Source organism: Ictidomys tridecemlineatus, chromosome 8 (genome assembly GCF_052094955.1).
Source record: "Ictidomys tridecemlineatus isolate mIctTri1 chromosome 8, mIctTri1.hap1, whole genome shotgun sequence".
NCBI lineage: Eukaryota > Metazoa > Chordata > Mammalia > Rodentia > Sciuridae > Ictidomys > Ictidomys tridecemlineatus.
The window spans coordinates 148,504,096-148,531,677 of NC_135484.1; the positions used below are offsets into that span (position 1 = coordinate 148,504,096).

At 39.5% G+C, this 27,582-nt stretch overlaps 1 protein-coding gene across 1 annotated transcript; it reads left to right on the top strand.

Moving 5' to 3' along the window:
* Positions 1 to 4,846: 4,846 nt before the first annotated feature.
* Positions 4,847 to 26,153, top strand: Stmnd1 (stathmin domain containing 1). The gene is made up of 5 exons (XM_005329139.5): positions 4,847 to 5,213; positions 12,752 to 12,932; positions 17,366 to 17,517; positions 24,502 to 24,633; positions 25,335 to 26,153. Exons 1-5 carry the CDS (start codon positions 5,133 to 5,135, stop codon positions 25,617 to 25,619), a joined length of 831 nt encoding a protein of 276 aa, XP_005329196.1. The 5' UTR covers positions 4,847 to 5,132; the 3' UTR covers positions 25,620 to 26,153.
* Positions 26,154 to 27,582: the final 1,429 nt, after the last annotated feature.

The window sequence follows — 27,582 nt, forward strand, 5'->3', positions numbered from 1 at the left end:
AAGGCTAATTTGATAGATTTGTAAGCATTCTATCAAATTTGACCCACCTACAATAAAAAAATATATCAGCCCTAAAGTCTAAATAATCTCAAATGCCATACAGTGGATATTTACTAGGTGGGAAGAACCATTCAGGTCTTTTTTATTTTTCCAAATTTAATTTCTCCAATAACTCTAGGAGGTGATATTGCTATGCCCTATTTTTAAGAAGAATATATTGAGACCCCAAAAAAGTGAATTAACTTTCCAAAGTCAAAGGCGAAACCAGTCCATCTCTCTCTAAAGGCCCAGTTCTTCTCTGCTCTCTGTAATGAATGTGTCAGGCACACTTTGCACTCAAATAACCTGAGATTAAAAAAATACAGATTCCAGGGTTAGGGGGTGCATAGCTCAGTAGTAGAGCCTTTGCCAAGCATGCAACATCCCCAGACCACAAACAAAGGGAAAAAGAAAAATGCAGATTCTAGAGGATACATCCTGACCAGGTACAGTGGCACACATCTGTAATCCCAGTGGATTGGGAGACTGAGGCAGGAGGATCTCAAGTTCAAAGCCAGCCTCAGTAAAAGCGAGGTACTAAGCAATTCAATGAGACCCTGTCTCTAAATAAAATACAAAATATGGCTGGGGATTTGGCTCAGTGGTTGAGTGCCCCTGAGTTCAATCCCCAGTACCAAAAAAAACCCAAAAAACCAAAAAAACTGGAATGTACATCCTGAAGATTCTGATTCTACGCATCTGTGGGCTATGCCTTTATGACAGCAGCGGAGAGTATCCCATAACTTTGAGAACCAGATCTCCAGGAGCTGTGAAATGTCCAGCCTCTCCTTGTCCAGCCCCTCACCTAAAGAGGTAGGGGCCAGCCCACAGAGATTAAATGACTTCCTTGCAGCTGGTCCCCAGGCCCAGAGCAGGGCTGGAATCAAAACCATGCCAGCTGGCCCAGCATTCTCTCCACCACATTCCAGCAGAGAAAAAATTGAAGTCTCTTAGAGGACTTTGTTCTTCCCCTCATTTTTTCAGTTCTTCAAGCAGCCAAACTCCCCTGGAGCGTCAAACAATATGTTCAAGGCCAGCACGGAAAAATCACACCACTAATTCAAAAAGTCTTCGTACTTTGTGCCCACGTACTGCCAAAATTGGAAGCAGTGAAAATCGTTTAAATATTACTTTTCTTTAATTGTGAGAATATCAGCGTGTGAAAATTGCCATGTGTAACCTTAAGAGTTGTTACAGTTTTCTAAAAAGCAAACTTGCCTTTCCAAACGCCATTCAGAAAAGATCACTTCTCTCTTTACACATCTCCATTAAAGCCCCCAGCACACCATTAGACCTCTATAATATCTAAATGCAGTGTCAGTGCAAGTCTTATAATTCCAAGGGATTTTATTGCAGCTAAATTTACTGTTAAGCTGCCTTTCTCTGAGTGATTACCCTAGAGACTGGGGTTTTCTCTCTGTATTTACCCAGTTTGCATTGAATGAGCAAACATCAAGATTGTTGGCCTAATGCCAAGGTTGAGCAAACAATTGTTCCCCTGTTTGCGGGCCTACTTATTTATTTCTGGTTGCTTTCTACAAGAATCTGTCATATTAAGTCCCTTAAAGAGATACCCAAATACAGTTGCACTCAGCAGTTTGGGGTAGCTCCACTAAGTCATTGCCAGTTTCAACGTGGGTGTTGGCACATACTTTCCAAAAATCTTAATATGCAAATGAGTTGATAGTGTGTGTGTGTATTTTAATGACAATATTCTGGTTCAGCTTTTCTGTAGCAATAGGAGTTTCTTTTGCCACACAACTCTTCATAGACGGATTAGTGAACTTTCTCAATGCGCACAGTATATTGGATTGCTGAGATAGAAACTTCAGATCTGAGCAAAACAATGTATATACGATTGGTGGGTGGGGGAGGCTGTTCTCCAATAATTGGGTTGAAATGTCTGACAAAGGGCCATGAAGAACCAGGAACAACGTGGGACTTTAAAATTAGGTCTTTTGAATTAAAGATGATACTCGAAATGCCACCCACTTCTTACAATCTGGTGCTTTCTTTTCTTTTTGCAGAATCTACCATGCCCCAGGTACATAGATGTCTCTGATGCAAAACAGATGAGCACACAGTGAGGTTTTTTGCTCACGCTCCACAGTATCCTGTTGAACAGGGTGCTCCAGTGAGGCCTTGGAGGGTTTGATCAGCCAAATGAAGCCACTTAAAATGTCTTACAGGCCTGAGAGTTCTGCTACTTCAGGAGCTACCCGCTGCCTCGTCCCCACTGTGGCTGCGGTTCCCTGGGATATGTTCTTCTCCCACCCTATCTGGAAGTTCCACAACTCGTTCAAGTCATTTGGGTCCCATGTAGTTAGGACCCAATTTATCATTTAAAACAAAGGATCAGCAAATATTCTTCAGAAAAGGCTAGACAATAAATATTTCAAGTTTTGCAGGCCATGTCACAACTACTGAACTCTGCCCACAGTAACACAAAAGCAACCATAAGTAACTCAGAGGGTCGGTGTTCCAATAACACTTTCTATATAAACACTGAGATTTGAATTTCATGTACTTTTTTACAAATCACTAAATATTATTTTCCATTTGATTTTTTTTCAATCATTTGAAAACATAAAATCCATTCTTAGGCCAGGTATCATACAAAAACAGACAGTGGGCCCAATTCAGCCATGGGTCATTGTTTCCTAACCCTCGCTTTAAACCAATAAAGGACTGATAACATAGAAATGCCGACCTAGCCAACAGCTTCCCCCGTTGACATCTTAGCAAGCACTCAAGATGTCAGCTATGACTGTAATCATTGGACAGTTGGGACTCTTTAGGAATGAGAATCAGCACACAATTTTTCTATTCACAAGAAGAAGGCTATAAATTCAGTGAATTGAGATTGGAATCAGAATTGAGTTCTCTGTGTAAATTTCCACTTCTTAGAAAAGTTGAGTCCGAATGAACGTTGAAAATTTTTCATGTGGAATTTGAAATCCCTGGTCCACATCTGACTGACCCTGCCCTGACATATGGAGGCACTGAGAGTTCAGGGACAGGTCTCCATGTCCAGTTGACTTTCCTTCCTACATGGTTACCTTCCCACCAGAGTAGAAGGAAAGGGGGAAATTATCCCCAGAGCTTAGGTAATGGCAAGTAAGGTTTTCCTTTTCTCCTTTGCCCTGAAACTTAAGGTTTTCCTTTTCTCTGCCAGGGAAGAAGGAACAGAAGGTGACAGAGCATCTAGGCTTCTAGTTGCAACTTTCTGTGTAGAGGTCCCCCAGACTGAAAACACCTCGATCATAAGAGGCCAGTTTTCTTTTCCTCTGCACCCAGCTATAACAGACTTAATCTTATTTCCTCCTCACTTCTTTCTCCTTCCTTCCATCTTTGTTTTTCCTTTGTCTTTTGACATAGTGATTTAATATTCATAGATGGTCAACGTACACTCTTGCTCTGCAGGGTATTGTTATATTTATTATCTTTGCTTTCAATATGATTCATTTAATTATAACTTTACGGAATTTAATTTAAATAATGGCTGTGTTTAACACTTGGGTCCAAATATTCCTGATAATTGGCTCTTGTGAGAGAGAACTAGCTGGCTCTCTCACACCCTTAGAAAAAGATATTTTCACAACTTTGGGTTGTAGTCCTAGGATGCTCCAAAAGAGACCTGTAAAACACATTTTAGTACCACCCCTTGTTCACAGGCAGCTTAAAAGAAAAACAATTGTGCAGTATTTCACTCTTACAATTCTACAAATACCTATTAAACATCTCCAAGAACATTTTTATAGGTGTCCTTTGCACTGAGTTTATCTAGCTAAGAAATTTCCAGTTTCCAGCTGGGGCGTTTAATGTGAGTTATTGCACTCACGAGGCAATGCTGTCAGAGATGTTCCCCAAACACCATTTTAGCCTCAATTCATATCTTCATTCACACACTTTCAATGTCTGTGGCTCCATAATTGCAGTACTTTGACAAGAGTTTCATTTTCCTGTTCCTGGATTTTAATAAAAGGAAATTGACGGCAGCATCATTAGAACAGGGGGAGGGAGAAGGGAATGAGTCTAAGTGCTAGGTTAGTTCCTTAGGACAGAACTGACCACTAGTTTCCTTGGGAGAATCCAGGATTTTTACTCTTCCAAGAATCCTTATTTGTGTTTTCCTGTTGTTTGGACCCAGGGAAGGACTGAGTCAGGCCACCTGGTTCAACCACAACTGGCTGCCCCCCGGACTCTAGAAAGTTACCCAGCTTCTCTGGCTTAAATTTGCAAATTGAAAGGTTGGGAGATCACTAAGATCCCCTTCAGTTCCTTTTTAATCATCTCTAAAAAAATTTTTTAAATTAAGTAGGATAAAAAGAAAAAAGTCAGGAAAGACAAACTTGCTGCTCCTTGGAGCAGTCATCCTAGCAGACCTCTCTTGGTGGATCTCACGGTCTTGATTCTCTGTCAGATACCCACACCCGCGCTCTTTCCTTACAGCTCATAAAATGCACCTCCCATTAAAATGACTTGCATGACCCTCGTGGAATCTGATGAACTGTTTAAGGTCCCAACGTCTGGTTTCCTTCAGTGTGTGGCTTTCTGTTTGTGTGAACACCCCTCTGTGAGGTCACATTAAGACACTGCCTTCTGGGGCTGTCCTGGCCACTTGCACAAAGGAGGGGTCTGCACCCACTGGCCATCTGCGTCACCTTCCCCACAATCGTCTTCTACACCACTCCCACAGCGTCGCAAAGCAGCTGAGTGTGGACCAGGCACCGGGTGGGCGTGTCCCACGGTGCTTTATAAAAATCAATAAAAGGTCCTCGCAGGATGCTGAGACTCCAGTACCTGGTAACCTCGGCCAGGCAGCGGACCCTGCCTTTCCCGGACCCTGGAGGGAGCTGCGATTTACATCCTAGTTGGAATTTAGACGCCTCCAATCTGGAGTTTTCCGTTACAGACGTCCCATAGCAGCCCAGCCCCAGGTCCTCCTGACGTGGTTTATTGTGGCAACAGTTCCCGGCAACTGCCCAGACACCGAGTGCCTCCTGCCCGAGCTTGAAGGGCGGGAGGTGGCACGGCGGGAGCGCTGGAGGACGCGGGCGAGGGGCGGCGAGGGGCGGCGGAGCTCGGGCAGCATGGGCTGCAGCGCGTCCCAGCCCGCCGAGGACCAGAGACGCGTGCCCGCGCCCAGGAGGGGATGGGAAGAGGGAGTCCAGGTAAAAGAAAAAACAAGAAATAAAATGAATCAAACAGACCTAGAGCCTTTGCTCCGGAAGCCTCCCGATTCCCAAGCTCGGGGACAGCTGGAATGGGCTGGACCAAGTTCCCAGGCCGCCTCGTGATGAATAATCGGGTGAAAGAGGCGGGACAGCCCTGTTCTGCCAGTGCTTAGCGGCTGTCCTAACCCTGCAGGGGCCAGTTTGGGGAGGTTTTGGTGTTTAAAGGCCCTCGGGCAAAGGGGAAATTGGAATAATCCCTGTAGTCTGCCAGAGCTGGGCGGGGCTGTGCCTGGAGGTGATGTGGGGAAGGTGGGAGTCCCTGGAGCTGCCAGGTATGGTTGGCTTCTGGAAAATGGGCTCTTTGGAAGTCACTTGGAATGGGAGGGGCTCTCAGGAACCACTTGGCTGCATCCTCTAGCTTCATAGCTAAGGGGGACCCTGAGGTCCAGAGAAGTGGAAGACTTGCCTGAGGCTGCACAGCTTGTTTGGGGTAGATCTAGTTTTCTTCAGGAGTCTCATTCCAATGCTCTTTCTACTATCCCTCAAAGTTGCATCCCCATTGTCCTTGTGAGGGGAGGGAGGTATTGGAGATGGAACCCAGGGTCTCTCCATGGGCAGGTGTTCTACCACTGAGCTACACTCCCAGCCCCAATCCCAGGTAATTCCTCTGGAGGCATTATAGGTATTCCCCCCTCCCCCCAGAATGGGTCATGGAGGGGATGGGTTGGTTGTGACCAAAATTAGTCCAAAATTTCTTCCCATCCTTTTTGCCCTCCAGATTCCATAGACAGAACTAGGAACCCTCAAGGGTCCATTCCAGAGGAATTTAATTTAATTTTCCATCAGAATCTGACTTTCAAGAGTGAAAGGGAGTTCTCCTGATATATTTCCCAGCCAGTCTGGCTGAAGCCCAGCACAGCACAGCCAGAGTTATGGCCACCCTTCCTAAAAGGCCTTTGCAGAGTGCTGTTTAAAGAGCCCAGGCTTTGTCCCAGCAGGTTATGTGGGACACTATGGGTGTCAGTTACAGCATCTGCCACATAGGAGGCATATTTGCTGGGGTCTTGGGGCACATTTCAAAAGCAACTCTAGGGAAAAGCTGAGGTTCAGGACCTGGTGCTCAGCAGGAAGCCTGCACTCAAATGCCAGTCACCCTGCACTCTGCCTCCATCCTAAACTGCTCCTGTCTGCATTCAGGTCCCATATGTCTTCCTGGGCCTCTCAGTCTCTCCTATCACCGTCCTTCCCAGTCTACCTCCCACACTGTCACCTGTTCTCCTCTGTAATTCACTGTAGTGTACAGACATTTTTTTTTATTTGGTCCCATTCTTTCTTTCTAGTAGCGCCAGCTCCTCTACTGTCAATGGCTGTCACTCACGACCCCTGGGGCTGCTAGACCAGGGCTTGGGGGTTGGTTCCTCCAGTCTTCCTCACTCCTCCAAGCCTTTTCCCATGCTATTCTGTCTTCCTAGAATGCCGCCCCAGGGGCCTGTCCCTAGGAGAGCTGGTGAGCTCTTGATTCGTCCTTCAGCTCTGGGCCCCCAAACAACCGATCTGGCACTCCCATTGCCACCTGAGGCCAATTTGTTTCAAGGTCCTTCTCCCTCACAGGTTTATAGGCTTCTGGGAAACCCTCGGTGGTGGTCTTTGCTATGGTTCAGTATTGCTTTGCACCAATATGTAGGAATATTTTCCCCCTTTTCCTACGATACATTATGTCATTTAAGTCTCAATTTGCTATTGTTTTAGCTTTTTTCATACAAAAGAGATTTCTCATCTTTTTTTTATTTTTCATACACACATTATATGTAAGTCTTCAACAAAAAAAAATGCCTACTATTTGTGTTCTTTTCTGGCTTTATCATTTGCTCGATCACATGGTTAACACTGAAAACTTTGTTGTATAGATCAGGAGGGAGTAAAAAGAAGTTCCCTCCATGTGTCAAATATATCAGGTCCTTTAGGTCAGGCTATCCCAACCCTGCAAGGTTTTCTACATAGCTTCTTGAATTTCAAAGTTAAGTCATCGCCTGCTTGGATACTTTTTCCATTTCCACCATCATCTGCCTTCTGCTTTAATCTTCCACATGACCTCCAGAATGACTGACCTCTATATAATAAAATTGGATATGTCAGTCCTGCTCAGAAAAATGTCACCAGTCCATTAAGTGAGCACACAAACCAATGGTCAAGACGACGACAACCAGGGTTTGATTTTTGTGTTCATTCTTATTAGTTGTGTGACCTTGGTCAAGGTCTTAACCTCTCTGCCCCAGGGTTATCTATGAAATGAGAGTAATCACAATACTTACTTCACAGAGTTGTTATAAGGATTAAATAAGACAATTCACATGAAAGTACTCATATGCCTGCACAGACTAAAACTCAATGTAAGTTATTATAATGACGGTGATGGTTGTAAGATAAAACCCTACATCCTTGGCATATCCTTGCACTGGCTGCTGACTCTCTCCCCATGTGCATATTCTGCGCAGGCCTCGCTTCTTGTTCCCCACACCCATCTGCCCCTAGTTCCATGACCTTGCACCTGCTGCTTTCTCTCCTTCAGATTCTTCCCCTTCTCCAAGGCCACCGTCAAATTGTGCACATCTTTTAAGACAGCTCACCGTCACTCCTCCCTGTGCTCATCTGGACAACCCCTGACCCTGCTACCATGCTGCCAGGTTGATCTTCTACCTCCTCCTACCAAATGGCAATGCATTTTATCATATTTGTTTCCATTTTGCCTCCTATCCTGAGCTGTCACCTCCTTGGGTACAGGAACTGTTCTTATCTTTGTATCTCTGGTGCTAACTGCGGTGTCTCATGCAGACCTAGCACTAATGCATTTTCTTTGAGTGACTGCATGTCCTCCCCACGCACCCAAGTCCCCAGATTCCTTAGTGTGTTCTTGTCTCCATGTAGCATAACCAGACTAATGACAGTCTGCAAGGAAAAAAATCAATATTAAAACAACCTGAAAATAGACTGAGAGTCTACTCACGCATATACCTTCTCTTTATGTGCATGCCCAAAACACTTGACTTTGGAAATCTGATCTGGGAAGGGTATGATTATTATTAATTAGACACTCTATGTGTCTGAATAGTAATGCCTTTACTACATGCATAAAGGCAGAGGACTCAGAGTTCAGTAGTTCAGAAATATCTTTAAAATGAGATGAATGTATTTGCTGTAATGAAATATTGTTTCTTAGTGGCATTGACTTTAAAATATTCTGAATTAAATGTTTTGAGAACTGTCTACAGACTTTCTCTTCCCTTTTGCTTTAAAGTGGCAAGAAGACACCACAATAAACTAATTCATAAGAAAAGCCTGGGAAACTTCTTAGTTGGAAAAATGCTTACTTGGAGTTATTCTACATGAATAACTTAGTTTCTTGCCTGTTACAAACAGGGAATGGTTAGCTTGCAGTGAGTGATCTCCAAGGGTCCTTCACAGCTTCCCTCCAACATCTGATTTTAAAAATGCCCTTGCTTATTGTCTCTGAAAAGGCCTAAGTGGCTACTTAAAGCTCAACTTTTTAAATAATAAGATTTGGAGAGATATTATTGTGGTTTTTCTAGAAGTAACTAGAAAAAATCATATTTTTGAAGAACAAATTCTTCCTCTATGTCTACAGACAAATATATTTATAAAATATATCTGCTACTAATTTGATTTAAGATTTCAGCTCTGGGGAGCCTCAACAAATTAGTTCCTCCAAACTGTTTGGCAAACATGTTTCCCCAAAACTGTATGACACATATAACACTTCTCAGCCCAAACAAACAAACAAAAAAACACATCTAGAGTTGAAAGCAATTTTTTTTAAAAAAAATTATGGTAATTCTCATGCCTAGAGATCACTTTAGAATTCACAATTTTCAAAATTCTGTCTAAAACTGATAAAATTTTATCCTCAAGGAACTGAAGTATAAAATAAAATTGATACAAAATTATAGCTGGGTGTGGTGGCATTATTATTCAGACAGCTCTAGAGTGTCTAAAATCCTGTAATCCTAGCAACTCCAGAGGCTGAAGCAGGAGGATCTCAAATTCAAAGCCAGCCTCAGCAACTTAAGGAGGCCCTAAGTAACTCTGTGAGACCCTGTCTCTAAATATAATATAAGAAAAAGACTGGAGATGTTGCTCAGTGGTTAATACCCTTGGGTTCAATCCCTGGTACAAAAAAAAAAGTTTTAAAAATTATCAAAATGTAAAAAGACATTTAATCTGTACTTCTCTTACTTCATCTCAAGGAAAAGATAAAACCTTCCAGCCAACTCTTCCAGTTACCATTTCTTATATAATATAGAAGGTTTTCTTATTGGTGTGAAAATTTAAACTCTTCATGCATAGATGGAACAAGAATACTACTAGCCATATCCACAATTTAATTGATTTGTCAGTATCTCTGGTCTTTGAACTGTGTCTGTTTTCAAGTCCAGATTATAGAATTGGGTTAAAATCCTCAGAATATGTCACACATTGATAAGTTATTTGAAAGATGTTCTTAGTTTTCAAAAAAGAAGAACTTTACATTTCTACTGTGGAAACTGAAGGCTGGTATGAGTTATTTGATGCTTAAAGACTGTTTTATCAGCTACAGCCTAAGTGTTGGTCAGTAACAGCACTCCGGTGCACAGTGTCTCTAAGTACACATGGGAAGATATCCTCGCTAGGGTCTGGATTCCAAATCCAAGTGGCTATAGTAGCGCTGATGAAGCCATGGTGAGGTCATTTGCAGTAATGGCGTTTAAATAGAGGCTAAGCTGTAGTTTACAGAATGTCTTTATGAAAAGTCATCCTTTTAGATCAAAAATGCTCAAATTTACACTCAATTCTAGTGTGAGCTTCTTACCATCATTGTTGGTGCTGCCTTTGCTTTCATTAAATCAACTGAATGTTTTTAGGATCTCCACTTGAAAATATTAAATGATAAAATTAAAAATTAGTCCTTGTGTGTAACTCACTGGTTTCAAAAAATGATGAATTTACAGAATGAAATGAACTTGTAAAAACACTTGTGTCATGACCACTACAGACCCTGGCTCTTCACAGTTTATTTAGAAATAAGAGGAAGAATGTACAATGTGATTTGCATCTTTACCTTCAGCCTCAGAGACAAGAGCATCTGAATGGGGCTCTTTTTCCTTTGTTATATGTATCAAATATAAATGTATGTGTGTGGTACATGATGTATGTGACCTGAGATGTGTTGTATGTTGAAGGTCCACTTACTCTGCAGGGACTGAGTGACATCCCTAGCACTTTTTATTTTTTATTTTGCGGCAGGACCTCACTAAGTTGCTGAGCCTGGCTTTGAACTTGAGATCCTCCTGCCTCAGCCTCCTGGGAGTCACTGGGATTACAGGCATGCACCACCACGCCTGGCCCAACGCACTTTTATCAGCAATGGAAGTATGGTCCACTGAAAAGAAGTGGGACTACACACACATTGGTGCAGAATTTATGGAGGGCCTTCTGGAAATGTATTATAAAATGTACATGGTATTATAAAATGATCTAGCATGCCTAGGAATTTTTATCATTGTGTTTTCAAGAGTTGGCTATTTTATATCATATCAATATTTAATTTCTTTTTATTTCCAAATAATATTCCTTTGCATGAATATAGCACATTTTATTTCCTCATTCATCAACTGATGGACATTTGGTTGTTTCCCATTTGTTAATATTATTAATAATCATTATGAACATTTTTATGCAAGCTTTTGGGTGAATATGTATTTTCACAGTCTTGGTTGTTTACTTGGGATTAAAATTCCCAGGTCATACAGTAACCCTACATTTAACTTTGAAGAGATCTCAAGCTGTTTTCCAAAGTATCTCCACATTTTGTATTCCCACAGTAATGGAGGAGGGTTCCAGTTCTCTATACCCTCACCAACATTTGTTATTCTCTTTTTTTTATTTTAGTCCTCCTAGTGGATATGAAGCAACTCATTGTGGTTTTGATCTATATAATATTGAAGATCTTTTCAAGGCTTAACAGCTAATTACAACTTATTTTTAAAGACTGTTTATGTGAGTAAATACATTTGGGAAGTGATATACCAAAATATTGATGGTGCTTCTATCTAGGGGCTGGTACTTCTTATTTTCTACTATGTTTCTGTATTAGTCAGGATTCTATTAGAGGAACAGGTCCAGATGGATGGATGGATGGTTGGTTAGATGAATAGCTGGATGAATGGATGGATGGTTGGTTGGATGGTTGAATGGATGGATGAATAAATGTACTGCAAGGAAAATGCTTATGCAATCACAGAGCTGCCAGACAAATCCAAAATCCACAGGACAGGGCAAGTGGTCATAAAATGTGGTCTGGAGCTGAAGCCACAGTCCACAGAAGAATTTCTTCTTCCTGAGGGAGACCTCTAGTCTGTTCTTGAAGCCTTTCAAGTGAGTGTATGAGACCCACCTAGAATAATGTTTTACTTAAAGTCAACTGATTGGTAGATATAAATCACATCTACAAAACACCTTACAGCAAAACCTAGAATTAATGTTTGACTGACTACTGTAGCCTAGCCTGGTTGACACATAAAACTGACTGCAATTTCCTTCACTATTATTTAATTCTTTTAAAAAGAAGTCTGACCTACATTTTAATCAGCAAAAACAATGTATATTTCATTTTTTAAAAAATATTCCTTTTATGTAGTAGTATCTCTACTTTCACACTTGATTATGAACTTGTTTGTCTTAATAAAAAGTTCAGTACAGCAACTTGTATTTGATAGATCCCTTCTAACATAAATTTTTTATTAATTTATGTAAGCATTTTTCTATTGCTGTTTTAACAAATTAACCCAAGTTTAGTGGATTAGAGCCATACAAATGTTATAAGAATGGGAAAGATGGTAGAATGAGATGGACATCATTACCCTAGGTACATGTATGATTGCACAAGTAGTGCATCTCTATGCCATGTACAACTAGAGAATTGAAATGTTGCACTCCATTTGTGTACAATGATTTGAAATGCATTCTTTTGCCATGTACAACTAAGTAGAACAAATAAAAACTTTTTTAAAAATACAAATGTATTTTCTTAGAGCTCTGGAAGTCAGAAGCCCAAAGTTAGTCACGCTGGGCAAAGTCGAGGTGCTGGCAGGGCTAGTCACTGTCACTTGAAGGAGAAAGTCCTTTCTCTTTGCAGCATCTGTACCAGTGGTCCTCAGAGCCCGTGGTTAAAGTCCCTTTCTCCTTCACCTCCAGCACCTTAGCATCTTCAAGCTGCCCCTGCTCCCATCCTCGAATCAGCTTTGCCTCCTGCAGTCAAATCTCCTGCTACCTCTCTTCTAGGGACACTGTGACTGCACATAGGGCCCCCTGGGTCCTTTAGGACAATTTTGCCATTCAGTTAATCACATGCCACGTAACATAACATCTGCAGGTTTCAGCCTACCATGGATTCTGGTTGGATAAATACTCACACAGCAGACCCACAACACTTTTCATGTTCCAAGAAATCTGGACTCTCACTGAGAATTTCCTCTTCACAGGCTGCTGCCCAACTAACACACTCTGAGGAGAACTGCAGGCCCCAGATCGATGCCACACTGCCCAAGGACACTGTGGACAAGGTAGAAGGCCTGGAACAACAAACTCAGATAAGAAGCTTACCCGGAACTATTCCAGAAAGTTCTCCATCTCCTAGTGAAAGAAATGGAAAAGTAAATTCAGGTAAGCCACCACTCCTTGGGTTTTGTGGGTTCATGTTGATCTCTACAAAAATACTGATTCTCTAAATACAGTGTATATTCAGTGGCCTTTTATCTCTTCTTTGTGGGTCATGAAGTATTTTCAGTGGCAAAACTTTAAAAGTTAGCCTTAGGTCTTCATTTTTTCAGTAAATAATGACAACTATTCATTTTATTGTCCATAAGATAATTAAAGTCATCTCTCTCTTTTTTTTAAACATTCTCGGCCTTTATTGAGAATTGGAAACAGAATTTAAGAATACAAGTTGCTCAATTTAAAATCATTTAAACATCCACTCCACTAGGTTAACCTCTTTCTAAGGGAAAGGTCTACATTTGCAAAAAATAAATAAAACCTTCATCCAACTGCTTTCCCTGTGTCTCCCCATCCAAAGTTATCAGCAAATGTGCAATAAAAGGATCTTTCAAGAAGTAGTCATGAGCTAGTGTGCTATTTGCGAACTATTTGCAGATTTCCATTTCCTTGAGTTGCTCCCTGGTGAGGATTTATGATATCTTATTTATATTTGGTCAGCATTCAAAATAAACTGAACCTCACAGACTTCAAGGGGAAGTGCTCTATTTTTTTTGGTGGGGGGAGCTTTCATTTCATTCCTAGTTAAAAATGCTCTGTAGCTTCTTCGCTAGTTACCAGTTAGAGCTGGGAAGTACATGGGTTCATACATGAAGTTACTCTTCTTGGACTTTGCTAGCATGCTCAGATTATTACAGATTTTATATTGGCCATCCTCTTGTGGTTCTGATGTGATGTCCACATGACCTCTGAGAAGGAAGCAGGATGTCCCCTCCTCTCTGACTACAGGGCCAGCACAGATACTTTCTGTGATAATGCAGTTGTGACTTAGTTCCTGGCTGCAAATACCTGCTCAAGACCTGTGTGGCTAGCAGACTTCAGGCTGTCAGGTGGCTGGGACAGGTGTGCTGGGGACAGCTGATCCTGCAGCTGCATGCTGTTAAAGGCACTGTGAGGAGCGCAGCTGGGAAGCAGGATGCTGTGGAGGGAGAACAGCTTGAGAAGTCAGCTCAAAGCAGATGTTTCTAAAATACAGTGTACATGAGTTTCAAGAAGGCATCTTTTCACAGAATGTCTTGGACTTTACATTTGTTCTCTGCCCACTTTTCCTCTCTGCCAGTTCTTGGCTTTCTCCCTTCTTCCTCCTGGTCTTCACATCTACAGAGTTTCAATCTTCACACTAACGTTTTCCAACTATGGTTCCCTGACTTACCATGGGGTTAGGGCCTGAGAAACCTACCACCAGTGGAAAAAGGACGAGAATGTTAGAAGTCAAAAATGCTCTGACTGCACTGACCTGCTGAACGCCTGGGCTCAGCCACAGCATGCTGTAGTGCTGGTGTCACCAGCGATCTGTGTTTGGCTGCAAGTCACAGTCGCTGCTGCTACCCAGCATCCAAAAGGGGGTTGAAACACCTATCGCTAGTCTGGGAAAAGATCCAAATCAGAAATTCAAATACAGTTTCTACAACGTGCATAAGGTTTTTGTACCATCATAGAATCAAAAAAAATCATAAGTTGAACCATCATTAAGTCTGAGACTGTATTTCCTTTGGGAAAAAAAACTTCTAATTTTGAATAATGTCAGATTTAAGAAAAAAAGTCTTTATATTCTTTTATCCAGATTCCTCAGCGTTACCACATGGCCACAATTTTGTGATCATGTCCCCCATATACAAGTGTGTTTTTTCCCTGACTTGATGTTACCTTACTTGGAAATGCACCAGTATGTGTTTCCCTAAAAGTAAGGACATTTTTTGCATAATCTCTGTAAAAGGATCAAAATCAGGAAATTATTAGCTTTTCAATACCATTATCTCATGTATGGGCCATATTCAAATTTTGTCAATTGTCTCACAAATGTCCTTCATAAATTTCTGATTTGGGTTCTAACCCTGGGTCACATGTTTGTCACATGGCTTTATTCTCCTTTACCCTGAACCCCTCGGCTTTTTCTTTACTTTTAGACCTTGATGTATTGGAAGATAGAGGCTATGTAGAACGTTTTTTAATTTGGGTTTGTCTGAGATTTCATCACGGTTGTGTCCAGGTTATGCATTTGGGGCAAGAACAGCAGAAATAATATCCAATTTTATTTATTTATTTATTTGTTTGTTTGTTTATTTATTTATTAGTACAGCAGATTAGGAGGCACATGGTACCTACATTTGACTCTTATTGTATTTGATACTTGGACTTGCAAAAGTTTGTGGGTTTTTTAATGTAGTAAAACTTATCAGTCTTTTCCTGAATTTGGATTTTGAGAAAATTTAAAAGCCTTTCCCCTGTATCTGGTTTAAGATGATGTCACCCATGTTTTCTTGTGTAATTCCAATTTTCACACTTAAGCCTATAAAGAGTTTCTAATAACATGAGAAAATGCTAATATAAATATTAGTTTAATGATAAACAAAGCTGTATGTCCAATATGGTGCCAAATTTATAAAAATAAAATTTTATATATTGACAATAGTTCTCTCTGAATGGTGAGAATACAGGTGCTTTTATCTTCTATTCTTTTTTATATTTTTTAAATTCATTGTGGGAACCATGTATTACTTTTATAATAAAAATAGAATGACAATGTTATTTTTCAACATTCCCCAATCTTCTCCAGTGTCCCGAGAAAAGAAGACAATTAGTTGAAGTAACTGACACATTCTAGGAATCTCTGTGTAGGTTAGTTACTGCAAAGGTCAAGCTGAATACTTGAGTGAACTCAAAAAAGAATGGGTTCAAATGGTTAGAATACTTTTTATTATGTTAGTAATCTTTCAATCATGATAATCCTTTTAGAAATACCACAGGAGAGAGGAAGCCTTTCTCTCCCATGCATGAAATTTACATGACACATTTGGGAGACATTTACATGACATGACATTGACCTGACCCATTTGGGAGAGACAGTTAGGTAGTGAAGACATGGGTGCTGATGTCAAACAGACTTGGATTCAGTGCTAGTTAACATTCTTGCTACCCATATCCCTTTATGCAAGTTAGTTAGCCTTCATCATACTAGTGTGTTTACTTATAAAATAGAGATAATAATATCCCTTCACAGGGATATTATTTATTTATGTTTGAATTATATGCGAGACAGTATACAAAGTACTTCGTATAATGCAGGTACATAAGTGCTCAAAAAACAGTAGTTACTATTATTTTGACCCTTCCAGATGACCTTGGATTCACCTCTGACCTATTTTTTTTTGCATTTTTATTTGTTAATTCAAATTTTTAGTTCACCTACCTACATGACGTGTTTTACTACTCTGTACGCAAATCTGGATAGAGCACTTTCAAATGAGAATTGGTTCTATTTTGAGCACCTGCACGGGCAGCCAAAGCAGTAGTGGAAAGGTGCCAAGATGGTTGGGAATGTGTTGGAGCTGCTTGCAGCAGTCAGGTTGAGAAATCTCATAGAGAAGGCAGGTTAATATTTCAAAGTGAAAGAAATCTGATTAGTGTGTCTGCACCAGGGGGTGTTTTCTCCCTTTCCAGCAAACTCGTGAAAGTTGTCTTCATAACCAGGTTAGAAATTTTAATACAAAGCCTCCATCCATTAAAGGGGATGGACCTGGTTACAGTTAGGACTTCCCAATGACTGCAGACCAGAGGAGAGCTGATCCCCAAGGACTCCACACTGCTGGACTTCTGACAAGAAAACAAACCTGTTATCTGGACCTTTATTTTGTAATGTGATAATACATATTTGTTTATTTATATAATTGGTGATTTTTAATGAGGAGGCTTCTTTCAAGAAAATAGTTCAATAAGGTCCCCTTAGAAGTGATTTCAAGGCTCATTTTTAGAATCACTAATAAAAATATAGCTGACAAATTTTTAACTCCCATTCTGATTTGGATCAAAGACTCTTTTCAAAAAAGGCATGCTTTTACTTCTGCAGATTTAGCAGATGGTGTAACTGTACACTCAGGGTTGCAGAACTAGACGTTTCTTGGCAACATCATGCTGTTTATCTTTTGTATACAAAGCATAGAAACCAAACTGCAACTCATCCGAGTCACCAGGAGAATGAGTCTTAGCTGTAGTTTAGCTTCATAATTAGTGGAGAAACCCACGTCATCTGACCCAAGTGTATAAGTGTTGTTACAACAAAAAGTAATACATAGCAGCACATGAAAGACTTTTTGTTATGCTTAACATGAGACCTGCTAGGAATATAATACGTCCATGTTTCCTTGGAAAGAACATTAAAAATTTGAACTGCAAAGGAGTCTACTTTTTTAAAAAAGAAACAGATTCTTAGGACAGAGTGTTGAGACTAAGATTTCAATAGGTAGCATGATTCATAAGACATATGATTACCATCTGACTGATAAAAATCCTCACTCCCTTTTCTTTCTCTTTTACTTTGGAAGACCCGGTGACCAATGGATTTATCAATAAGCCCCAACCCCTGGAGAATCGAGAGCGACAAAAGTCATCAGACATCCTGGAGGAACTGATTGTTCAAGGAATAATACAAAGCAGCAGCAGAATATTTAGAAATGGAGAATCATATGATGTTATGGCAAGTAATTCTCTAATTAATGTCACCTCAGAGATGATGGAGCACAGGTCATTATTTCCACATATGTGACTGCCGGTGACAGCATTTATCTAAGCCAGTTTTTACCTTCCATCAATTCCCTCATGCCCTTGCACACCATCCTTTGTGGATTCAGGAATTTCCCTAATTGCTATTGAGTAATGAATCTGATAAAAAACATTTCTTGGGTTATATTAAATTTGAGGTACAATAAGCCCCACTGAATAACATGCCTTTGTCCTTTCAGCAATTTTTATTAAGCATTAACGTTTGGATAAGAAAACTGAATTTGATTTACTCATTAAGAAAATGAGCCTAAATGCCAAGGCTATGACATATATGTTTATGTGTGTGTACATACACACATCCTAAAATCAAACATGGGAAAATACAGTTGTAAAAATTACTAAACTGCTATTTTTCTTTGTTGATTCATCTTGATCAATCTGGCAGTTTTTCCTTAGTGTAAAATTTTACTCTGATTTTTAACTTGCTTGACCCAAGTCTAGAACTCTAAATTTTTAAATTAGTTCTATATAAAAGAGGATAGTGTTTGTTGTTTTGTTTTGTTTGCTTGTTTGTTTGCTTGTTTTTTAAGCCAATGCTCCAGGTATCTAGGTACTGAATACCAGAGAAGGTAAAGAAGAAATCACAATTAAAGGAAGACTGAGGAAAAAATGAATAGAAAACAAAAGAAATAGCAATGATGAAAATAGAGATCAGAAATGACTTCAAAGTTCCCATAATTGTTACCTATCCCTGTGTTGTAGGGAAAATAGTCAACTGGGAATAAAAGACTCATTATTTAAATGAAGTCTGCTCCTAGACCAAGTCACTTAGAGCCTAAGTGAACTTTCTTCCCTGTGTGTAGGGAATGTTGAGAACATGATTGAAGCCAAGTTGGCATTTTCTTTTGAAAAGGGAAATTCCTGCAAAAAGTATTTGGGGAGAGGAAAGATTGCCAACCCACCTAATATTCTTAGACTACCAATGATGAGGATGTAGGAGAAAGGGCAAAGTACAAATGAGTCATGTAATGAAAGGCTAATGCCATCATGACAGTTTGCATTTGCACACTGCTAACATGACCCAAGGCATCCTGGAGTACCTGATCCTACTAGAAAGTACCAGAAGAACAGATCTTTAACATGGAGGGGGAGGGATTTGATCTTTAACATAGAGGGGGAGGGATTTCTAGCTATAGTTGAGTCTCTGAGGGACAGAAAAAAAGTTGTGTCAAAAGACAGGAGAGCATATCAAGTGGAGGAGGACAGATAATGGAAACATCCAGTAGCTAAGCAATGACTACTTCTGGGAAATGCTGGAGATACCTTGGTGCTGACACCAAGGGGATTACATTCAAACATCTCAGTGATAATGTGCTTGAGATGAATGCATTCTAACATACATCTTGCATAGGATGCCAAGGTTAATTAGCATAAGTTACATTGTGAAAGAAATATATTAATGACAACTATGGGCTTGACTTTCAATAACACTATTCAGTGAACTAAAAGTTAAGACTGTTTACATATTATATAGAAATAGAATGGCTATTAGGAGCATGGTTAGGGCATTCTCAAAAGCATTTAAATATAAGGTTGTAAGAATGCCACAATTCCCACCCAGTCTGGCCCTTGGTATTGGGCCAAGATGTTCCAACATATGCCAAGTTTGCAACAGGCCAGAGTGGCAACATATAGCTCTTTGTTTTATTGCCTAATGTTGTGGTCCTTAACCTGACTATACCTTGGAGTAACCTAGGGAGTTTTCAAAATTCCCAGTGCCCATGTTCCACCCTGGGCTAATACCTGGGTATGGAATCCAGCTTCCATGTTTTGGAAAGCTACCAGAATCATCTGTCAATAGCCTAGGATGAGAACCAGATACCCTGAACTTCCTCAAATCTATACACAAAGCTTTCAAGTTCACCAACAAGATGGGAAAGATTAAAGCTATTGAAATCATAGTGTATTCCTCATTCATCATGAGAGACAATTCTAAAATATTCCTGAAAATGTAACATTTCAGGAATAGCAACTACAATTATACTCAAGAAGCCCAGGGAAGTAAAAAAGAGCTACAGTAGCTCAGTGTCACCAATAGAGCTTCCTTCAATTCAGGTGTGCTTCAGTTCATAATTGGGCCAGATACCAGGTGCCTTAAATGTTTTGGCAAAAGTTATACATATATAATAAAAAGATAAGAATCAACACTGAAGGACAGAGTGGGGATCATATAAAGTATAGAAGTAATTGAAGGCTAATATTTTGAAATATATAATACTTATAAAAAAGAAATACCCTGATAAATTTGACTAAAAATCAAACCAAGGAGTCAAGGTAAGTAAAAAGAAGATGATTAATAAAAGGATACCAGTGTTAGCAGTTACCACAATATGATGAATCCAATCAGATGTGTAAACATTATTTCTTCATTCTCCTAGGGGAAAAATGATTTAAAATAAAATGTTATGGGAAAATAGAATAAATTTGAGAATACTTTAAAAATAGGACTTCTTACATGGACTAATAGCTTATTAAATACAAGAGAATTCTGGACTAGATATGCCCACTTCCTAGTCAGGTAATCATCTTCCACTGACTTTTTAGTTAGAGTGATAAAAGTGAGGGTCTTCTATTCCTCTTCTGATCAGGGCCATCCCATCTTCCTAAGGGTCCAAAGTAGTATCTGAGTCTGCTGCAAGGTCTCCTTTCATCTTTTTTCTGTTTTCATCATTCACTTGCCAGTGAGTACTACAATTCCATAGTACTCTCCACATAACCAGTTTTCAAGCATGTTCATATTAATAGATTTTATGCTGATTTAAGAGTTAAAATAATATGTAAGAAATATAACATCAATAAGATAAATATTAGATCATTAAGTGAGCCTTTTAGTGTATTTTAAACCATTTTACTGAGACTTAACATGACTATATGGTAAAGAGTACTGGATTTATGTCAATATGTGTATGGGTTAGTACAGACCTCTTTAGAAATATGTAATTGACTCTCACCCACATAAATATTATTGTTTAGGTATCTTTTTGTAAATTCATATCTCTCTCTCTCTCTCTCTCTCTCTCTCTCTCTCTCTCTCTCTCTCTCTCTCTCTCTCATACCTATTTGCAAGCCCTGAGTATTTTCTATTAATTTCGCCTTGTCTGATCACAGTTTATTCTCTTCTCTGTGCAACTTCTGTAACCTTTAGTGTAGTTAGGGAGTTTGTTCACATTGCATCAGAGTCTCTAACATTATTTGTTGACCTTCATGGAGAGTTTTTTGAGGAGAAAGTCAACTGAGTTAGGACTAAATAATGCTAGTAAATGATCAGTGTGATCTTCCTAAGGATGTCTAAAGATGAAAGAACATGAATGATCAGGTCTCTGCAGGAAGCTTTGGCCTATTCTGTGTACAAGATACCTTTAGGGAACAAACCCAAGATAAGTTCATCCATAGGTCAATAATTAATTAGGAAAGTTCTGAGGGATACATAGTGGATGTAAGACATAATATATACAAGCTCAGTTGGCTAGAAACAAGGCTCAAATATTATTACAGCATCTTTGGGACTGGCAGTCCTCTGATAGTATTCTTAAGGAAAATAACTGAACTGGTAACTTCTCTAAGCTTAAGATGGTGGTCTTTAAGTTTCTACTGACAGCATGTCTATGCATAATAAAATTGTTGTTATCATTTTAAAGTGCCAACCAGCATTTGACGAATTCTGATTTCACAAAATTCAGTTTTAAAAAATATAACTGTACAGAGTTTTTTTCAATGTTTCTATGTAACTGTCAAACTCAAGAAAGACTGCACAGATAGGATTAACTTCTCAAGAGGAGGAAGAAAATGATTTCATAGGCATCAATTTGAAATAAAGCCACAGGAAGAGCCTTTCCAAACCAGAAAATCCCAACTTCTCTCAGTATGACTGACTGATCTCACAGTGTTAGTCAAGGTTCAGACTGCTATGTAAAATCTAACTCTGCATTTCTTTATTGGATCTTGGATTACCATATAATTTTCTTTTAGCCTCTGTTGAGTGAGCAGCTCTAAGAAAGGTTTTCAAACTCATTTCATAGTATCTCTGGCTGAGCAACCACAGCAAGTGTGTCCCTCTTTCCAGCAAATGGCTTTTGCCAGCAGGAAGCTTAAAAGTCAAGTGTCATTAAAACACACACACACACACACACACACACACACACACACACACTATGAGAAGGGGGAATATTCTTTACTGAACAAATCGGTTTTCTTCCAGGGAACAACTCTGCCCCACAGATAACTCTGATGGCTGAAACGGAGCCAACCTTACAATAATGTTTTCAAAAGGCTCTGAGCATCCTAGATTTCAAAGCTGGAAGGAAAGTTAGCCATCTTTCATCCTCTCACTATCTTACCAAAGTCCAAAGGTGCTGGCCTCGGGTCAGACATTGAATTAGTGGTAGAGTTTCTACTCTACTTCCGGTTCCGGATTCCGTTGTACTTCCGGTTCCGGTTTTGGTCTCATGGTGGTTTCCGGTTCCGGGTTTCCGTTCCCGTTCCAGCACGTTTCTGGTCTCTGTATCCACCTTCAGGAAGTTGGGTAGTTTGTTTGCTGAGTTGACAAGTTGGCGTTAATACCCTTCTACTCCCTCTAACACATCTCCCAGGAAGTTAAGTACTGCGCAAATGGGGAAGCCAGGGTGTGTAGGGCTTAACGAGTCATGGAAGGTCACTCCATAGCCAAGTCGGGATTCAAACCCAGGTGTGTGTAAGTCCCAAGCCCGTGACTTTCCCTGTGAAGCTAAATTGCTTCTCTTTGTCCGCTTGATTTATTTTCTCAGTATCTACAGCGTGGTAGTCTGAAGAGAGAGAGAGAGTCATTTGGAAATTATAATGAATATTAATAGCTCTTTTCTCTTTGGAAAGAAGTCTTTAGAGAGATTATCTAGAACAGGACTCAGTTCATTTTATAATGAAGACATGGAGTTCATTAAAATCTTCCCCTAGTCATAATCAATCTATATATACTGACCTAGAAAGATGTCCATATTAAATTAAGTAAAAGCAAATTGCAGGACAATGTGTTTGGATATAATCACATTTAGGTTTTATTTAACATTGCAGATGTTCTGCACATATGTGCGCATATAAATATACGTGTGTTGCTGGCTCAGTAGGTTCCTGTGCTCTCTACCAGAAGAATGAGGCAGACACATCCATATAACAGGAATAGGCTCTTTATTGGGGACTTCTGCTGGGGCCAGAGGGAGCACTCTCCAAGAGTGTCAGGCTGACTCGAACAAATGATAAAGGTGTGCAGTTTCATGGCATCTAGAGTAGGCAGAGGGACTACCTTGATTCCATCCCTGGAGGAGGTGGGGTTTGAGCACAATGTGCTCTTCCTCTTTGTGCTTCTTTACGCATTGCATGTCTCATTAACATCCTATGTGTCCCTCTAGGGGTGTGTGTTAACTATGCTAATAAGGTAAAGGTGCCTATGTGTTACTTCAGTGACTATTCTATGCATAGATTTGTCTCTCACCATTTGGAATTTACTCCTTATTGTCTGAGAAAGTCCCTGATGTTATTTTCAGAATGGGGCAGACTGTTGTTCTGTCTCAGTGGCCTTGTCTTTGGGACTTGTCTCATTCCAGTCCTTGACATTTCTGCCAACCACATAATCTCAAAAGGCTGAGGCGACTTCTCAGCTTTCCATCTCCTAACAAGTTATTTTACTCCTATAGCCTTGAAGACTGGTTCGCTTTTTAACTCCTGTACAGCTTGTAACCCCATAAGACTGAGAGCTAACTTGGCTGAATTATTTCCCCCTGAGAGGTTTTATCCCTTAATCATAAGGGGTGCTTTTTCTCAAGGAGATCCCTGATGTCTCATGTGCATAGAAAACATCTGGAAAGACACACTTTAAAAAAAAAATCATGTTTACAAATGGGATTGGGGGCCAAATGATGAAACAGATGATTAGGGAGTTACTTATGTATTTTTTTTAATTTTTCATAATAAATGTATATTACAAAAACTTTTTTAAAAGAAAATTTAATTTTTAAAAAGAAAAGCACTGTCAATTAAAACTTTCCTGGGGCTGGGATTGTGGCTAGTGGTAGAGTGCTCGCCTAGCATGCATGAGGCACTGGGTTCGATCCTCAGAACCACATAAATAAACCACATAAATAAAATACAGATTTTGTGTCCACTTAAACCTAAAAAAATATATTATTTTAAAAAATAAATAAATATTTTTTAAAAAAACAACTAAACATGTCTTTTTAAAAAAAGAAGAAAAAAAACTTTCTTCATAAGCCCTTCATAATAATTTTACATTTTTATTACTACTAATTATAATTAGAAATTCATTATTCTTTGAACTGTTGAAAGAGTTGTTAGTCACATGAAGTGGCATTTTAGTTTCTGCTCTCATGAGAATATTTTGTAAAATACCAATAGCAAAGCCCAGCACAAAGTTATTTCTCAATAGCAATTAATTCTCTCTCTGACACAAGATCAAAAGTGGTAAGATCTAATCGCTATTCAAGTGAAAGTAATTTGCAACTTGTGGAATGTATAAAAATGAATTGAAATCATTGAATATTATAAATCAAGGTAAAAATTTGACCTTTTACTTTGAATTACAAATTCATAACTGATTCTCTACCTTCCATCTTGTGTTCATTCTCAAGACTTTTTCCTCCTCAGTCCTCTTTTATCCAGTTTCAGAACTTGTTGCATACTTAGTTCCTTTTTCTTAATAGCTTGGTGTTTTTAGGGCATCTAACACATTTTATCTTTAGTAATTAATTCTTTTGTTACCAGCTTTTAAGTTGTTATTGTTGTTTTAATCTGCTACTAGAAAGTTTAGGTCTCTAGTATTTACCTTCTAAATTGTGTTTACCTCTCCTGCCTTTCTCCTCTGCCATTGAATACGCTTGTTTCTCAATTTTCTAAAAATGTCTTCTTCCAGATGAACACAACCGAGAAGCCACTGAGAAAGCCACCAGCCAGACTGAAAAAACTTAAGATCAAAAAGGAAGTAAGAGATTTCACAATGAAGGACATAGAAGAGAAGATGCAGGCAGCAGAGGAGCGTCGGAAGGTAAGTGAGCTCTGAGGCTCAGAGTCTGAGGCATTCAACACTTGCTAAAATGAGTTCACTTCAGACCTTTTCCTATCAGTAGCTTTAAGACAAATTGCATGGATTTGTACTTAGTATCTCAGTGATCTGCATGCTTCTTATGCTAAATGGTTGGTGTTTGCTTTCTCAAAATTATCTTTGTGCTGTAACAGAAGACATATCTTAAAGTTGGCCGAAAATTTCAATTTCATCCATACAGCCTAAGATAGCAATATTTAAATTCTCAGAATTGAATCAAATATGAGGTTTCCTTCACGTGAAAAAAGAAAGACTTTACTTGGGGGTGGGTAGGAGGAGAATCAGGGCAGGATGTGTGTAGCAGAGAGGAGGCCCTGAGGACCACAGACAAGAATTCCTGCAGCTTTGGCACCTGGGACCTCAGAACACTCTACTAGCTGCTCTGCTGGGAGACAGGCTTCCTGGTGTTAGTCCAAGCTGACATTGCCCTCTCACTGGCTTCCTGGGAGCAAGGACTGGCTATGTACTTCATGGGGTAGACCCTGTGTCTGCCCCCTTCAATAGAACTTCCTCAACAAATATGGTTATATGACTGTTAATGACATAGAAAAGCCAGAAATTTTCATAATGGGCAATAATAATGAGAACTTATAGAAGGTGATTTGGACTCCTTTTCATTTTTTTTTTTTAATATTGCTTTTCAGATTAAAGAAGAAGAAATAAGAAGGCGGCTACGAAGTGACCGCCTTTTGCCCACAGCCAATCATTCAAATTTGGCTGAAATAGATGAAGCTGAGGTTCCACTTGAGAAAGGACTTCAAACCATAAGTGCTGCTACATTTGAGCCACCTGTCCTGCATGGAGGAGAGCCACAGAAGAGGAAGAGTAACAATGACTTAGTCCCGATGGATGGAAACTACTACTATGAAAGTTTGGGGGTTGTAGAGTCAGACATGTCCTACAACAAAGAGGATGATATATTTGAATAAGCCATTTTGTGTGTGTGTAAACACCATAAAAAGGAATCTATTTTCCCTAGTGTAACAGTCTTAGTATGTCTCATATTCTTTGACCATGTGACCTCACTCTGTGGAATTTCTGGTGCAGCTTTTGCAATAATGGTGTAGGGCTGCATGCACTGAATATTAGTTGAGTTAATTAAATTACTGTGGATGCACGCGTGTGCACGCACACACACACACGCACACGCACAGGAGAAAGATCCATAGAGCTGACCAGCTTAGATTACTATGAGGTTGGTATTCTCTCTGAATATGTCTTTAAACGTTGTTTAGATGTCTTTTATTTATGAATCTCTTGCAGCTTTATATATTGTGAATATATATGTGCCAATGAAACCCTTACTTTTTAGCTCCTGACCTTGGACTATGTCCACTGATGTCCTTTACAACAAAATTGAATGCATTTATAAAGTATTTTAACAATCTGTGTGTTTTTTAGGAATGTGTTTAGGTTTTTTTAAATTGTGCTGTCAAGTAATAAAGCACTACCTTAAAGCTGAATTACAGTTTCATCTGTATTTATAATTAGCTAAACAATATCCATTTCTTAGAATTATGTAAAACATGGAATTTTCTTCATATTGAAAACACCACTTCCCCTGGGGCAATAGGCGGGTAAGTGAGGAGCCCAAGGTCTGTGCTCCAAGCTGTGCTCATCTCATTGGAATCATGCCTTGGTTCCCCCCTCCCTTGCCTCTGCATCTAAGAGTGATCAGATGGGAAGATCTCTTGCATCCATTTCCATACTTTTCTGGTTTAGACCACTCCACCCCTCATGATTCAACTGGGTTACTACAACAAATCTCTCCATTTTCATACAACCATGGTCTGTCCAAGACCCCCTTGTTGACCATCTTTGATTGTCAAGATAAAAATCCAGACTGCTTTTTGTTGATAAAGATCTCAGATTTGAAGAATTGCAAACTGAACAAATTCTAGTTCCTCAAACTCAGCACATTCTCCCTGACTTCTGGGTTTTGCATATGCTGTTCACTCATTCCTCTTTCCCTTCTTGCGATTTGATGGATGCATTCTTGTTTTCATGTATCAATTCAGATACACCTTCTCCAACACCCTGGGCCAGATCACCTGTGGTAGATGGGCTACTCATTTTTGCACTTATCAACTTGTGAAGAAGCTGCCTGATACATTTCCATGTAATCATTAGGCATTTTCAATCTCCACAAAACAATGAACAGATCACAACCATGATCTGTTGTTATCAAGGTTGCATTTTTTGTACCTCAGTAAGTGGAGGGTACAGAATAAGTGCTGTGTAAATATTGCTTTGGCAAATGGATCAATATGCCCTAAATCCTCCACAAGCAGAAGTGGGGCCCCATGAGGTGGTTTGTCTTGGGATCTATAGATGAATCTATAGCGGAAGCTACAAAAGAACCTACAGATGAAAGCTATCCCAGTGCTTAGTATGGGGAATGGAATGCCATGTCTTCCCCTAAATGAGGGGAGTAGATCTCCATACCCTCCAACAAAAAGGGGGTAGTTCCCCTTGAAACCAGTAGGTCACCATGTGCATCACAACTTGATAGGCACAGATCCCAAAGACCTCCACCTGGTGAGGGGTGATGTAGAACTGTGTATATGCCACCTCATCAGAGGAGTTTATTTACAGTCCTTCTGAGGATTTCCCATTCTGGATTATTCCAGTTCCACCCTCAAAGTACGAATAGGAAAAGACATTAATATGTATGTGAATATGTATATGAATGTATATATGATTATGAACATGTATATGTTAATATGTATATAAATAGAAATATGAAAATGTATATAAATATATATATGAATATGAATAGATATAAATATGAATATAAACATATATGGATATGTATATATGAATATGTGTGTATATAAATATGAGTATACATGAATATGTGTTGATATGCATATGTACATGCACATGAATATG